Below are 16168 nucleotides of genomic sequence, written 5' to 3'. Positions count from 1 at the left end.
CTGGAACATGCCTGGTGCATGAGGAGTAATAAAGGGCCCTAGGAGATCTTGGAAAGAAATTTAGCCCCGTGGCTTCATTCCTGAGCTCCAGTCAACCGTATCCCATCATCCCTACGGTGAGTTCCCCGCAGAAGTCATGCTCAATGACTAGAGCCTATTTTGTGCCCCCGAAGCCTGCCTTTAGCCCTTGAACTTCAGCATTGAAGCTAGGAGCTCTGGGAGCCCAGTACCTTTTATGTGTGACAGCCTCCAACTCGAAGATGTTGAAGTCCCAGCTCTCTTCGTTGTCCAGTAATTGTGCGATAGAGGGGGGGACGTCATTGACGGTGATGGGCAGTGAAAGATGACTGTGGCTGTGATGCATATCTACAGAAAGAATTGAACTGAATTCAGCACACACACACGCGATAGCCCCTACGCTTTAGGGTGACTCTGGGTGCTGGGACTACAAAGGCATGATGAAACGATCCTGACCCTCAAGGAGCTTCTCTCTGACTGTTTGGGGGACAAGGAGAGGAATGCGAAACAGTATGGAGTAAATGTATCCAAAGCAGGCCAGGGAAGGAAAGAGACATTTGAGCATATCCATCCAAGACAGAGGCTCTCTCTAGACAGCTGTACTTGAGCTGAGCCTTGGTAGGTTGTTGTCATTCAGTTGTGTCTGACTCTTTGGGATCCCCTTCAAGGTTTTCTTGGCAAGGATACTGGAGTAGTTTGCCATTTCCTTTTCTAGTGCATTTTACAGATGAGGAAACTGAGGCAAACAGGGTTAAGTGACTTGCCCACAGTCACACAGCTAGTGTCTGAGGCAGGATGTGAACTCAGGTCTTCCTCACTCTAGGCCTGAGTTCCACTGTGCCACCTAGCTGCCCAGGTCTCCAAAGCAAAGAAAGAAATGGAATGGCATGTATGAAAAAAAGCAAGTAGGGCAATTTGGATGGAAATATGGACTCTCATGAAGAGTAGCAATTGAAATCAGTCTGTAAAGAGAGATGGAGCTAGATAGGGAAAGGTTTGAAATACCGATCAGAGAAGTTTAGTGTTTTATTCTAAAGGCAACCAGAGACCACTGGGGTTTTTTTGAGAAGAGGAATGATTGAGCCACACTGAGGCTTTAGGGAAAAACAAAAAAAAAACCCAACACTGTGAGCTGTGTGGAGGATGTCAGGAGAGGCTAGAGGCAGGAGGACCAATTAAGATACCAATTAAGAAACAATCTAGGTGAAAGGCCATGAGAACCTGAATTAGAATTGTGGCCTTCTGAGATAGATGGGAGACGGTAGGAAGGGCATCTTCATTGTGGACTTAGAACCTAAGAGAGCACCATAAAGTATTTACTTTTATCTCTCAGAATATCCTCAGGACTTCTGAAAACATGACATTTTAATTTCAGAAATTCTTTCCCTATATTATTGGGTGGAAAAAGATTAATTTATCCTTCTCTATTAGATAAACACTAATAAGTCACATATATAAATATGGTAGGTGGGCACGTGAGCTGAAGAAAGTTGGAAATATCAAGTAAAATCAGGCATAAGTTAGATGAAAACTTACTCTTGGAAAACACATACTCATTCCCTGACAACCTTCTCAAGCCATCCTGGAATAAAGAAAGATGCTGTGAGTAGCAGGAATTTACGAAGCACGTATTCTTGTTACATAGCACTCTTCTAGGTCATCTCTTCTCCCTCCAAAGTCCAGCCTAGCTCACTATAGAAAGATGCTCTTTGGTGTTTAGGAATAACAAAGAGGTCAGGATGGGATCTGAACAAAAACAGCCAAAGAATGGTCAGAGGCAACTGCCTGGCCTGTTAACTTGAGGGGATGAACTGGAAAGAAAATCAAGGTGGCCACACACCCAAAATAGTTCTTTTCTAGATCACCGAATGTCTTTCTCCAGTGATGCAGAATGGACGTCCTCCATACCCTCTCATTAGTTTTAACTTTTGTTTATATTTTTCCATAACTCCTCCAAAGAACCTCTATCCAATCGAGTGGAGGCCTCTTATTTCCCCACCTGCACCCATATTTTGGCAGATTCCAGTGTACTATTTGAGCTTCCCCTCGTGTTTTCTCTCCAATTCTCTCTTCAATGCTTTGTGATTCTTAAATCACAATTTAAACATGAGCTATTCTTATTCTTTCATCATATTTGTATTCTAGGGCCCACCCACATCATCAACCATTCACACATATCCTCAATAACGTCATTGTCTTCTCCTTGTAGACAAGTCATCATTGCTACCATGATGCTGTAGCAAGGTAATAATAAAAGAATGATAGCAAGGATGATAATTACTCCTATATCATGGGGAAGGGAAGGAAATAAGCATAGTATTTACTTTGTGCCAAGCACTGAGCAAAGACTTTTACAAATATCATCTCATTTGATTCTCAAAAAGCTCTGAGAGGTAGACGCTATTATTATCACCATTTTACAATTGAGGAAACTGAGGCAAAAAGAAGGTAAATGTCTTGCTCAGGGTCACATGGATAGTACTCAGGTCTTCCTGACTCCGTGCCTAGAACCTTGTCCATAGAGGCACTAGTTGCCTACAATAATGACAATTACTGAGATATATAAAGTACGGTAAAGTGTGCAAACTATGATAGCAGGCACCAGTTTGTACTTGACAAAAGGACAAAGTTTCCAGATGTTTGATGTTCCCTCATTACTCACTGTCATCAGTCCCCCGACTAGATCACTAGTGTGAGGATCTTCATCTTTAGTGCCCAGCTGTGGAGAGTATAGTTCTGTGGTTCGTAAAATTTCCAGAACTCTGTCCAAGGCCTCTGCTACAGTTACTGGGCTATTCTCCTGGGCAGCATTGATTATATTAATGACCTAGATGGAGAAGGGAGAGACAGAAGGAGAGAGAGAGGGGGAGAGAGAAGGAGGGGGGGAAAGAGGGAGAGAGAGAGAGAGAGAGAGAGAGAGAGAGAGAGAGAGAGAGAGAGAGAGAGAGAGAGAGAGAGAGAGAGAGAGGTAGGGGAAGGAAGGAGGGAGGGAAGGAAAGAAGAGGAAAAGGGAGGGAGGGAGAGAAGGAGAGAATATGAGTTAATTATGTAGACATCTGGGTCTTGGTAAAGTGTTGGTTTTTTTTTTTATGGAATTAACTTTTATTTGAAATGAGAGCAGACTTAAAGTAAATTACCACCACACGTATCACTTCAAAGGATTGTAAACTATAACCTGCTTATTTATTAACCCATTATCCCAACGCCAAAATTTCTATGAACATTAAATTATATAATTAAATTGCTATATTCAATAAATAGGGGTTGTCCTTCATTGATTAAGGGGACATTTAAATTGAATAAGGTTTCTTAAAAACACATATACATAAACCACACTTTAATTAAATTTGCAAGGTTTAACAGATGTATTTCAAATGCAATATGCTGTGCAGGAGTCCACAAGCTTTTCATCTCTAAAACATAGATGTAATTTTTAGGGTTCAATTTTTGAACTCTCTCCTTGAAAATCTTTTACATTGACTCCTGGATCTGAAAAAAAGTCATATTTCTGTCTCAATTCATTCCTCAATGGTTAGCAAACCACCACTTGATCATCTTTCCCCTCCCAGCAATTTGAACCCCTTTCTGTCACTGTGTAAACCTTATTTTAAATCTACCCCCTTATATTCATTTCCCTCCTCCAGTGTAATACTCCAGAGCTACCCATCCATTCTAATGGGCCCCTGGAGTGCCAGCTCCATACTTAACAAACTTATTTCCATCTTAAATCTTTTTCCTTTCACTTTTCCTTTCACTCCTTTCATCTTCTGCCACTCACTGACACCTGGCCCCATCCTGATGACTATCTCGATGGTTTCTGGCCATCTTTATAGATGTGTATATATATACACACAGACACACATATGTCTACGCAGAGAGACAGACAATTCTTTGCTTAAAGACCAAGAATAGTCATCACTTTTTACCTTTGTGATTGGAGCTTCAATGGTCATAGAATGGATCCTTGCCATAGACGGATAACGACGATTCTGCAAACTTGGTGCTGCCAAGACAAGATATCTGAGTTATCTCTGGGCCTCCTTAGTGTTGGTCACTCTTATAACAACAGTGCTCTGAAGGACACACTCTCCAAAGGGCAGAAGAACTAAATGCTGGTGGTGGCAGAAGATAGCTGCAAGCTTCAGACAGAGATGGCTTCTGATGAGGTCCCTCATGGGAAGAGCTAGAGGCCTGACACTGCCTTCAATGGGACCACCATATTGTTTTTCCAAAAAGGATGGGATTCACTCATCACTTATTCCAGAATGGTTAGAAATCCTGTCATCATTTGCACAAAAGCCTAGCCAGGGAACTCTAGAGGGACATCTGACAAAACACAATTACTAATAGGGCCATTTTCCAGACAAGACCCATCCTGTAGCCTACTGCACCATGCGAAAGTTCCAGTATGCAAAAGCCATAAGCCTATTCAGCCTTGGAAATGTTTCTGAAAAGTGGATCTTGTTTCCAGGTCAGTTCAAAGGAGCTCCTACTCAATAATGAAGACCGAGACCAGTACTGAAGTCTCATGACTTTTGACTTGAGTCTTTCCATCTAACCTTATGAATAATGGTTTCATATACTAGTAGTGAGAACCTGCTTAAGTCATCACCTTACTTAAAGTAAAAGTTCTTATTGGAAGTTAAATGTGGTTTGGTCTAAAGGTAAAATACATTCTTTAAATGTCCATCTCCTCTCTGTTTCAAGTTCTCCAGTGCTTGTTAGCTTAGTGGAGACATCCAGTAAAAAAGCAACTGTTAGTCCTCAAACACAGGGAAACATTTGTCACTTGTTGGGTGTTTGATTTCACAGTATGACATATTGTAAAATCTATAAACAGTTGTATGGAAAGAGAGAAGGATGTTAAGAAAAGAGAAAGAAGGTGGAAATAGAAAAAAAATTTAAAAATATGCCTGATTGAATTAAGATAAACAAACGACATTATAAAGAAGAAATTATTTTGAGTGTATCTCTCATAAGCTTACTCCTCGAATTCTAAGTTTTTGCAACAAAAAACCCAAACCAAAAACACATATAGGAGTTAATATGACTTCAACATTAGTTAAATTGCTTTTATTTTTTTTTTCAGATTTCCTCTAGGGAGCAGTAAAGAGTTTATTAGTGCTTTATTTAGTATATCTAGAAGATTTAAATTGCCTTTAGATGGGGTTTAATGAGATTAATTCACAGAAAACGAGTTATTCCAGTCCCCACAGAGAGTGGTTTATGACTCTAGGATTTGTTTTAGGGAGTTGCCTAGAAGTCACAGGTTAAGCTCAAGATCACACATTTATTAAGTGTCAGTAGGAGAATTTGAATGTAGGTTTCTCCTGACTCTAAGACCAGAGTTCTATACTCATCGCCTATCTATCTAGAAGAAAAACACTGTGAAACCTTATAAATTATTATTTTTGAAACCCTCAAAACACATGTGAGCTTCCCACTTCCTTTGGATTATTTTAGCTCTGCTTTATATGTTGGCCAGTTTTCTGTTCATGATGTCTTTCCTTTCTTATTTTCTGCATTTAAAAAACAGACATAAATTAGGAAGTTTTCTTACCATCACTACTTCGAGATGTTATTGATTTAACGTCAATAGATTCTTTCCTCCTGTTCTTATATCTAAATGAATGAGACTCTATAAAATAATAAGATTAGGAGAATGATTAGTTTTCAGTGTTTTCACAGGCAAAATTTTACATAGAGTACTCTGAACACTTAAAAATTTGCCTCCTTTATGTCTATAAAATAATTTTAAGAAACAAAACGTGTACTCTTGAAACAGTAACAAAAACAGTTTTTATTTATATAATGATGCTATTGCTTCTTTTCAATTTTAAAATATTTACTCTTTTTAATATTGTTTCTATTAATATTATTGAAGAAATATTTAGTATGATTAGGATATTATTTCTTTGAATGTAAAAATTCCACTGTAGAAGAATATTTGTGATTTAGAAATGCTGTTCAAAAGCTAAGAGCCAGTGCAGCTCCTTTCGTATCTGCCAGCTGCCCATACCATTTCCCATATTATTCTTTTCCATGTCATTCCATAATCTTTCATAGGGGGATCTGCCCAGCATGTTGGAGATCCTTTATTTTAAGAAAAAAAATATTTTAGGGATGCCAGTGCAGCTTGTTAGGTCTTTGTACTCTTCCACTTTCTGCTTACATTTTACCTCCTCTTCTGTTTATATGTGATCTCAATTTTATCATCATAAGTACTGTTCTGCCACTTATTTATATACACAATGTTTCTTTATATTTCCCTTTGTATCAGGTGCAATCTTAATTGTTTAGGCATTGTGCTATCCCATGATTCACCACAGGATAGCATTACCAGAAGAAAAATAGTGTTAGAAATGGGATTTTGTGGGACTCAAATTTCTGAGATAATAGAAAAGAAATATATTAATTCCCCCAAATCAATCTATCCTTCTCTTTTCCTTTTGTTCAATTCATAACCCAACTTATCTATCGGTAGCACCTGTCAATAATATATTTTAATACTTTCAAAAATGTATTTTCATTGTTAGAGGCACTCCCTTCAATGGGGCAAATGGAAACTTATCCTTCTCATCCTGTATGTCTTTTTTAAATGTTTTCCCATAAATCCTTCATATAGGAGAAAAAGCATTCAGAAATTAACCCAATTAACCCTCATCCCTTATTTTTATAGTGGAAGAAACTAAAACCAGTAGTGGTCAAACAACTTGGCCAAGGTCATACAGTTTATAAGTAGAAAAGCTGGGATTTCTTTTTTTTTTTCAACCCTTACCTTCGATCTTGGAGTCAATACTGTGTATTGGCTCCAAGGCAGAAGAGTGGTAAGGGCTAGTGACTTGCCCAGGGTCACACAGCTAGGAAGTGTCTGAGGCCAGATTTGAACCTAGGACTTCCCATCTCTAGGCCTGGCTCTCAATCCACTGGAGCTACTCAGCTGTTCCTGAAAAGCTGGGATTTCAACCCAGGCTTTTTGACTTTTAAGTGCCCTGCTCCACCACATTGCCACTTGATAATGAGAAGGATTTAGGTAAATATTTGAAAGAATTTTGAGAGAGAAGTTAGGGGATAAAAGCAAAATGACTTAAGTGAAATTGCAGATATTTCTTGCTTATCAAGTGTTAAGGGGGAAATGGTGGATTTGAATATCTTTTTTGAGTAGTCTCATCTGTGGTTCAACCTGGCAGGAAGAAGAAGATCTAAATCATCTGTGCAGGATCCTTACAGTCTATGATGCTAAGAAGGGGTACCTGGGAAATGAACCATAATTAATCAAAGATGGAAAGTAAAGAGGGAAAACAGGGAATTCACATCAATCAGGGGTGGATCTGTGAGGTTGGTACTTCACTGACTAGAGAAAAAGAAAAGTGCATGTAGGTCAACAATGATTTCCCTTAAGAGAGTAGCTTTTTGGTTATCCCATGTTTAGGACCATTCTTGTCACTTGAAGTTTTCTCATCTGGAAGTGGAGAAAAGAAAATCTGAATTGGAAAGAATACCAAGAATTAGCATATTGCTATGTTCATCGTCCCAAATCACCCATTAACATGTTTTGTTTTCCTTCAAAATTGGGGAATTGTTCAATTGTCACACGACGTAATCTCTGAGAGTGACAAATATGGTCTAAACCAGTTCAGACTTGACACTATAAAGGCTGATTGTACTTCATTTCCACTAGATTACCTGCCAGAGCATACAGAGGTATAACATTTATTACAATGGTCTCACCTGACTGAGACTTGTCTCCTGAATCCCGGTGAATCTTGTGTATCTAAATTTGTTGAGAATAAAACAGGGCATTAAAAAGGAAATAAAGAGAGATTTCAAGCACTGCTTTTACTTCCTTCTTTTTAAAAAAATTCCATTATTCCCAAATCTCTCCAAAGAAGGCTTTCTGAGAATGGATGCTGACTCAGCTATGAAAAGGAGCAAGAGGCAACCAATGGAGAGAATTGTAAATCCTGTCACCTTTAGACTCTCAAAGAATCACTGAACCATAGCAAAGGAAGAATCCCAAGAGGTCATTTAATTCAGCGCCCCTCGGCCTCTGATCAGAACATTTCAATTACTGGCAACACAGCACAGGGTTTTGTTTTGTTTTTAATCCTTACCTTCTGCCTTAGAATCCATACTAAGTATTGGTTCCAAGGCAGAAGAGTGGCAAGGGCTAGACACTTCTTGTCCAGGGTCACACAGCTGGGAAGTATCAGATTTGAACCCAGGACATTTTGTCTCTAGGTCTGGCTCTCAATCTACTGAGATACTTAGTAGTCCCAAATCTAGCATAGTTTTAAAATCTCTAGGCATATAGTGATCCAGCATTTGTTGCCATAAATATACTTAAGTGTTTTGAGAAGACGATATATTATTGTTGTGTTCCTTTGGCTGGGGATAGAAGAAAAAGGATAATGGGAAAAAAGGCCAATAGAGAAAGGCTGAATATATAAGCCCAAATCCTAAGAAGAAAAACTCACAGTGACACCACACACACAAATGACTAAAGGTTACTACTGAAAAAAGACAGCAATACAATAAATCCTTTGTATATCTCAGACAGAGATAACTGGATAAGACTAATACACTATGGAATAGCATAAAAGAAAAAGAAAAAACTTAAGTAGATATTAAAATGAAAATTATATTGAAAATCAGAGCTATCAATGAAAGAATAAATAAAACAACAAACTAGAGAACTTAGAATACATGAAGGAGATTCTTTTAAAATAAGAGAGGATCTGAAAAGGATAAGAAATTTGGAATTCAAAAATGTAAAAGCAGAAGAAAATTGGGTAACAGTATTTATAAAATGCAATTTAAAAAATATACATGCACATTATTCATCCCTTCTACTGGGGAACCTGAGGCTGGTGGATCACTTGAGACTCAGGAATTCTGAGCTTAAAGAGGGCCAAAGCTGACCAGGTGCCTGAATTAAGTTTAGCATCAATATGAGCCCCCAAGCTGCCAAATAAGGGGAGAATCAGTCCAAGTCAGAAATGAAGCAGGTCAAAGCTCTCAGATTAGTCAGCAGTGGGATCCAACCTATGAGCGACCTCTGCACTTCCAGTCTAGGTGAGATTGGGAGATCCAGTCTCAAAAAACAAATAACCAACAAACAAAACCTGAATTTTATGTAATTCAAAATGATTGACCTTGAAGACAGGATGGTCATAGATAAATTTAAATATTATACATCATTATTAAAAAGTCCAAAAATCTATTTTCAAGGAAAAAAACAAGAAAACTACCCAGACTTTTGAAAAGCAGATGGGAAATAAGATAGGTAGAATTAGATAGTTCACCATCTGAGAGAAGTCACAAGTTTAGAACCCCAAGGCATATAGCAGTTACATCTCAGAATAGCTATAGAGGAAAGTAAAGTTTCACTAGCCCTTTAAGACTAGGCATCTATGAGAAATCCCAGAAAAAGAGTAGAATATCATATTCTAAAAAAGCAAGAGTAATCTGAATATAAACCAAAACAAAACAGCCTAAAAAACTGAGACTATTCACTAATGGGAAAATGTGGACATTTAATAAAAAGGAGAAATCTGTGTCATTCCTCCAAAAGAAAACAGTGAATACAGTAATTAACCTACAAATGGTCCATACAAGAAAAACATACCAGTATTTCTGTGATTTAGCTAAAGCAATCCTTGGATGATATTTCTGAAAATACGCACTACTGATTAGAAAGAGAAGATTAATATATAAGCCTACAATTAGCACAGAAGAAAAAATCTTGAAAATTAGGGAATAGGTAATTTAAAACCAAAAGACAACAGAAATGACCAACAAAACTACCAGCTTATTTAAAATGAACAAATTTACAAAAACTTTGACTAACTTGATTTTTAAAAAGAGAAGAGAAAATAAAATTACTAAATAAAAAAATTAAAAAGGTTAATTTTTGATGAATAAAGAACAAATAAAAAGAATTATTAGAAACTACTATCTATAGCCTTATGTTAACAAAATGGAGAACTGAAAGGTAATTGATGATTGTTTACAAAATTATGAAATAGCAAAAGTAAACAAAAATAGAGATCTTAAGCCACTAAATTTTAGAAAGAAACATTAAATAATGGGCTATAAATGAACTACCAAAATTAGGGAGAGCCTTGATGCAGGTAAATTGCAGGTTTGTTGTTTTTGTTGTTCTTGTTGCTGGGTCATTTCAGTTGTGTTTGGTGCTTCATGACTTCATTTGGGGTTTTCTTTGCAAAGATTTTAGAGTGGTTTGTCAGTTCCTTCAATAGCTCATTTTACAGATTAAGAAATAGATGAGGCAAACAGGGTTAGGAGACTTGCCCAGGATCACATAGCTGATACATACCCTGGGCTGGATTTGAATTTGGGTCTTCACAACTCCAGGCCTAGTGCTCTATCTACTCTGCCACTTTGCTGCCACAAATTTTAGGTAAATCCTATCAAATGCTTAAAGCGTACTAGATTTTTATGCTTCAAAAAATTACTCTCAATGCCTGAGGAAAGAAGCATTTTACCCAACTCTTTTTATGCCAACAAATATGATCTTAATATAAAACAAAGGAAAGATAAAGCAGAGATAGAGAACTATAGACTAATATCACTAATAAATATTGATGCAGATTTTAAAAATAAAATTCTGCCTAAATGACAATATATGTGTATATAAATGATTCATTATGATCAACATTTCTAGACTTAAGTTATATTACATTATGAAGCAGGAGTCATCAAAATCATGTCATACTAGTGTGATAGAGACTGGCACTAGAGAAAAAGTGCCAGATTGAAGAGTATGTAAAATTGATCACCTCAATAGGGGAAGGGCCCCAGGAGTGGATTCCAAAGGAGAAGACTCTGGCTGAGAGAGCAGTGGGTCTCTTGGTCTTGAGAAGCTGAAGAGAGAAGTTGGGAAAAAGACTTTCTCCTGAGGGTTACCCACTTTTCCTGCTGGTGACTGGAAATCTTTCCCCCCAACACTTCCCAATTGAAGGGACTGTCTGAAGAGAAAACTGAGTAGACTTTACCTCAGCTCCTGTTTCCCAGGGGTGAGTCAACCTGACTTTCTCTCAGGGGGCTCAGGCTGCCAAGGCCTGAGTTCCTCCCAAACTCGAGGAGGGAGAAGAAAAGGGTTTAGATAGAGACAGGGACCCCTTTTCCCACTTTCCTTTTCCCATTCTTCCCTGCCTGTCATTCCTTTTGTATTACCTGATTGAGTTAACCTTAAAAGTTATCTGTTCCCCAAGCTGAGTGTGAATGAACAGATCAAGGGGAGACCTTTTGGTCTCAAGTAGTGGAGAGGGGACAAGAGGGACAAGAGTGAATTGGGGAGAGCAGTCTTAGCTAAGGAGGGAAGGCAGAAGGGGGAAAATCTTCAAATCCCCTCTCCTCTCTCTGAGCCTCTCATTACTTCTGCTGTCTCCCCTGAACCCCACTTTGAGAAAGGGGTCCTTTCTTTCCCACTCTCCATACTAAAAGTCCAAGCTTCCGTTGGGGTACAAAATTTCCCTCTCTTATTTTTTAAGCTTAAAAACTTAAAAAAATATTACATTTCTATGAAGCAGGAGTCATCAAAATAATTTCATACTAGTTAAAAAATATAACACTACACCAGTGGAATAGACTAGATAATTATGTGATGTCTGATAAGCCCAATAATATAAAATTATGTCCCAACTGTATAATAACTAATGGGAAAATCCAATTTGACAAGAAACAGTAGTTTAAACCAGCAAACCACAATGATTTCCAAATAGATGCATGGCCTAAATATAAAGTCACATCACAAAGAATATTAGAGGAGAAAGGAGAATGGTACCTTTCACAACTATGCTAGAGGGAGATTTTAAAAATTACTGATATATTCTTCTCCTTTATAACATACATTTCTCAATGCATCCCTCTACTTTCCTCTCCCAAAGGGCCATCCCTCAATTTCCTGTTTAGTTGTTTTAGTCATGTCCAACTCTTCTTGATCCCATTTGGGGTTTTCTTGGCAAAGATACTAGAGAAGCTTACCATTTCCTTCTCTAGTTCATTTTCTGACAAGGAAACAGAAGCCAAAAGGATTAAGTGACTTGCCTAGGTTCAGATAGAAAGTAAATGTCTGAGGCTAAATTTGAATTCAGGAAGATGAGTTTTCTGACTCCAGTCTGGCACTTTGTTGGCTTTTCCATCTACCTGCCCATCCCTCATCACAAAGAATAAAAAAAAAAAACCCAAACTGTTTATTAAAATTAACTAACATAAAAAACACACATCCTATAGTTTTCCACATGAATATGCTATAGGGGGGGCTATTCAACAATAAAAGACAAAACAGACAATTCTGATTTCTTTAAATTATGACTTGGCCAAGGTCATAAAGATAGTAAGTTTGAGTTCAGAATATCACATACACCAGAGGGTCAGTGGAGACATGGGAGGTGGGAAGGTACACATACAGAAATGCCAACAAGTGGCATTAACAATCCCTGGAAATCAGTGCATGTCCCATCAATTTTTAAAACTACTTTCTTATTCATTATCAGCTCCTTTAGGGATCACAAACTTTGATGATCACTTAAGCTAATGGCCAGTGGGCCAATTACATTAATACTAGTAATCACTGATACCGTTCTACTGGGTACATGGATCTTACTCTCTTTGCCATTTGTTTTTTGTTCATGAGAGATTAAAACTAGAATTATCAGGGATAGCTACATGGCCCAGTGAATAGAGTACTGGGTCTGGAGTCTTGGAGACCCAAATTTCCCAGCCCCTCTGTCCACACAACTATGTATGTCAATATGTATGTTTCCTTGCTTTGTTGCTGCTAAAATTCATCTGTTAACAAATGTTTCTACTAAAAAAGCTGCAAGACAAATACTTTAAATGTAAAAATAAAGGTAGTTAAAGCTAGTACAAAAAGCATAGATTTTAAGCCCAGAAGGGACCCTACCAACTAAAAGCTTGGACAGTGACTTGCCCAAAGACCTGCCAGAAATAAATAGCAGAATGGAGATTTGAACTGAGGATCCCTGACTCAAGATCCAATGTTCTCTCCATCACCTCACACTGGGTTATGTTTTGTTTTTTAAACCCTTACCTCCTGTCTTTTTATTTTTTTGTCCTTCATTTTTTAAAAATTTATTTTTTTTCCATCATGCAAAACCTGCTTCCACATTGGTTACACTCATACAAAAACAAAAACCCCGAAATAAAAACCTAAATAAGCTGATGTGAAAGATATGCTTTGATTGCATCCAACTTTCTCTGGAGGTAGATAGCACTTCCTGTCTTAATATCAGTTCTAAGACAGAAGAGAGATAAAGGTTAGTCAATCAGAGTTTAGTGACACAGCTAGGAAATATCTGAGGCCAACCAGATCTGGCATTCTATTCATTATGCTACCCTCACACTGCATTTTAAACTTTGAAGTTGCCAAAAATATGAAGCCAAATTCATATTAACTCTTAGAACCAGGAAGTTCACCGTCAGATCTATATGCAGAAGGAAGTTTCAACCCTACTTAAGTTTATACACAGAAGAACAAACGTTTGTTTCTGCCTTCTGAGAAATATAACAGTGAAGTGTTGAAGGGGAGCTGTTTGTTGTATTCTTCAGCTTAGATTCTTCTACATAATTATAGGAATCATTAAGAGCCATTATATGACAAACACTCATCTGTAATATTGGGCCTCTAATGTGACTAAAGGCTGTGACTCATCCATTCCACTTTTTATTTCTTCTGTGAGCAACTGTTTTATGGTTTTTCTTAGTGATAAAGACCACTTGCGGCAAAGACTCTAAGTTGGGTATGAATCTAAGATATTGCCATAAGTAAATACAAATCTTTCCTTGCAAATTGTTTTCTCTTTCTACTTTAGGCTAGAAGCAATCCTTAATCACTCAGATTTTCTCTTTGAAAACAATAAATAAAACCACTCCAGCGCTGCAACACACATTAAACCCTTTTATTTATTATTATTATTATTATTATTTTTGGTGCTGTTCTTCCTCTGCCCCATGGGGATTTAATTCAATTGTGGGACTCCTGGAGAGTCTAAAGCAGGCTTTGAGCTCTGACTTCACTGTTCCGCCACTGGTCTGCCTTGTTCCTCCAACAGGATACTCCATCCCCCTATCCCTTGTACTTAAAACACTGGCTGCGCCTCCCATCTGTAGAACTCTCTCCCTCTTTATCTCTGCCTCTTGGGGGTCACTACTACTTTCAGGTTCTAGCTAAAATCCCACCTTTTATGAGAATCCTTTCATAATCCCATTTAATGCTAGTTCCTTCTCTCTGTTGATTATCTCCAATTTATCCTTTGTAGATTGTTGGTACAAATTTCTTTGCAGTTTGTCTCCCCCTTTAGAGGGTGAGCTCCTTGAGGGTAGACTGTTTTGGTCCTTTCCTGTTCCGCGTATTTACAGTTAGCCTGGCATCACTGTACATCTCTCTCCCACAGACTGAAGAACTCTAGGTAGTGATGTTGGCAGGGCAACTGTGTGAGTTGGGCTGGGTTGGGAGAAAAGGAGGAGATGCCCATTGGCACCATTCAGCGGTGTTGATCGAACTTCTTTTCTGGAAATAAATTGCCCTTTGGCACAAGAATGAATCCCAAGAGAAAGCTGTTCCTTTATGATTCCTGCCTTTTTGTGGACCCTCGTTCCTTTCTTACTAAGAGAAACATCTGTCTCTTGATAGTCCTTTCGCACAGTGCCTGGCACATTGATGTTGGGAACAATGGTTTTGTGGGCTCTCAGGAAGCTTTCCAAACCTCATTTTCTATGTCTACTGCTAACCGATTAGGTCATGTAGTCTAGGGAAACACAACCTATCGGCAGTAGGCTAAAAAGTTGCTGATTTCTTGTTCTTTTGGCACATGGCAAGGAGGGCAGATGACTGTAGGCACAGTAGGCACCTGGCAAACACGGGGCTTCCTTGATCAAAAATACCTTCCCCAAAACAACTGCTTGATCACTTGGGTGGAGGGGATATGATTGGAGATGTAGACTCTAAATGATCACCTTAGAGCAAATATTAATGATATGGAAATGGGTCTTGATCAGGGACACATGTCAAACCCAGTGGAATTGCGCGCCATCTATGGGAAGGGGTCGGGGGAGGGAAGGGAAAAACATGATTCTTGTAACCAAGGAAAAATGTTCTAAATTGACTAATTAAATAAAAAATTAAAAAATACCTTCCTACACTGTTCCATTTTGAGATAAATTTGGGTTAAAAAACACCTCTTATAAAATTCAAATGCTCCTTGAGAAGACTAATTCTTCATATGAACAAATTTCTTATGAAAATTCAGTCATTCGTGTCCAGAAATAATTTCTTTGATTCAATTACTTTTGTCTCAACCCAAAGTTCAGATTATCAATGAAATGATGAAATGATAGTTTTGCTAGAAGTGGAGAACACGATAATCTAGATTTTTGTTACTCTTGGGTACATTATAGTGAGAAGGCTGGAAGGTAGGAGGCACGATGAGCCTATGAAGGTGAAAGAAAAGCCAAGGGATAGGGGGAAATGAATGGGCACTAAAAAATGAATGGTCTTCATTGCTTTTCTTTCTCTGGCCCTTGTACTCTATTTCACACGTCACCTAATAGGTTCAGATTTTCCTTTGCATACCTTGTACCTCATACCTAGAATGTACTCTATCCTCACTTCCACCTCTTAGAATTTCTGGCTTCTTTCAAAGCTCTTCTCACATGCCATTTCCTACATTAGTCTTTCCTGATTCATTTCCCTCTTCCCTGCACCTCATGTTTTTATAATTATTTGGGATTCACTTTGCATTTATCACAGATTGTTTGATCTTTTTTCATTTGTGTTGGGCAGTTCATAACCCCATTTGGGGTTTTCTTGGCAAAGATACTAGAATAGTTTGCCATTTCCTTCTTCAGGTAATTTTACAGATTAGGAAATGGAGGCAAACAGGATTAAGTGACTTGCTGTCTGAGGTCAGATTTGAACTGAGTCTTCCCGACTGTCTGCCTGGAGCTCCATCCAGCCTACCTGCTCTATTTGTCACAGAGCAGATGCTAAATGTCTGTGGATGGATAATTAATACAGCATTGTAGTTATACGGGTGCATGTTTCTCTGATCAAATGTGAGCTCCTTGAGGATATGCAGGTGCTTTTTGTTTGTTTGTTTGTATT

General features: G+C 38.1%; 1 protein-coding gene across 3 annotated transcripts in view; it reads right to left on the bottom strand.

Moving 5' to 3' along the window:
* The window catches only part of PDE8B (phosphodiesterase 8B), a 365551-nt gene that overhangs the window by 24068 nt on the left and 325315 nt on the right, over positions 1 to 16168 (bottom strand). For all 3 annotated transcript variants that reach the window (XM_056824791.1, XM_056824789.1, XM_056824790.1), the window contains exons 11-16: positions 7750 to 7792; positions 5579 to 5656; positions 3945 to 4021; positions 2681 to 2845; positions 1555 to 1600; positions 231 to 366 (exon numbers count right to left, since the gene is read on the bottom strand). In XM_056824791.1, coding sequence (XP_056680769.1) covers positions 231 to 366; positions 1555 to 1600; positions 2681 to 2845; positions 3945 to 4021; positions 5579 to 5656; positions 7750 to 7792 — 545 coding nt within the window. The remainder of the gene's footprint in view (positions 1 to 230; positions 367 to 1554; positions 1601 to 2680; positions 2846 to 3944; positions 4022 to 5578; positions 5657 to 7749; positions 7793 to 16168) is intronic.

The sequence above is a fragment of the Monodelphis domestica genome, chromosome 3 (genome assembly GCF_027887165.1).
Source record: "Monodelphis domestica isolate mMonDom1 chromosome 3, mMonDom1.pri, whole genome shotgun sequence".
NCBI classification, from domain to species: Eukaryota; Metazoa; Chordata; class Mammalia; order Didelphimorphia; family Didelphidae; genus Monodelphis; species Monodelphis domestica.
This window is presented reverse-complemented; position numbering and strand designations above follow the sequence as displayed.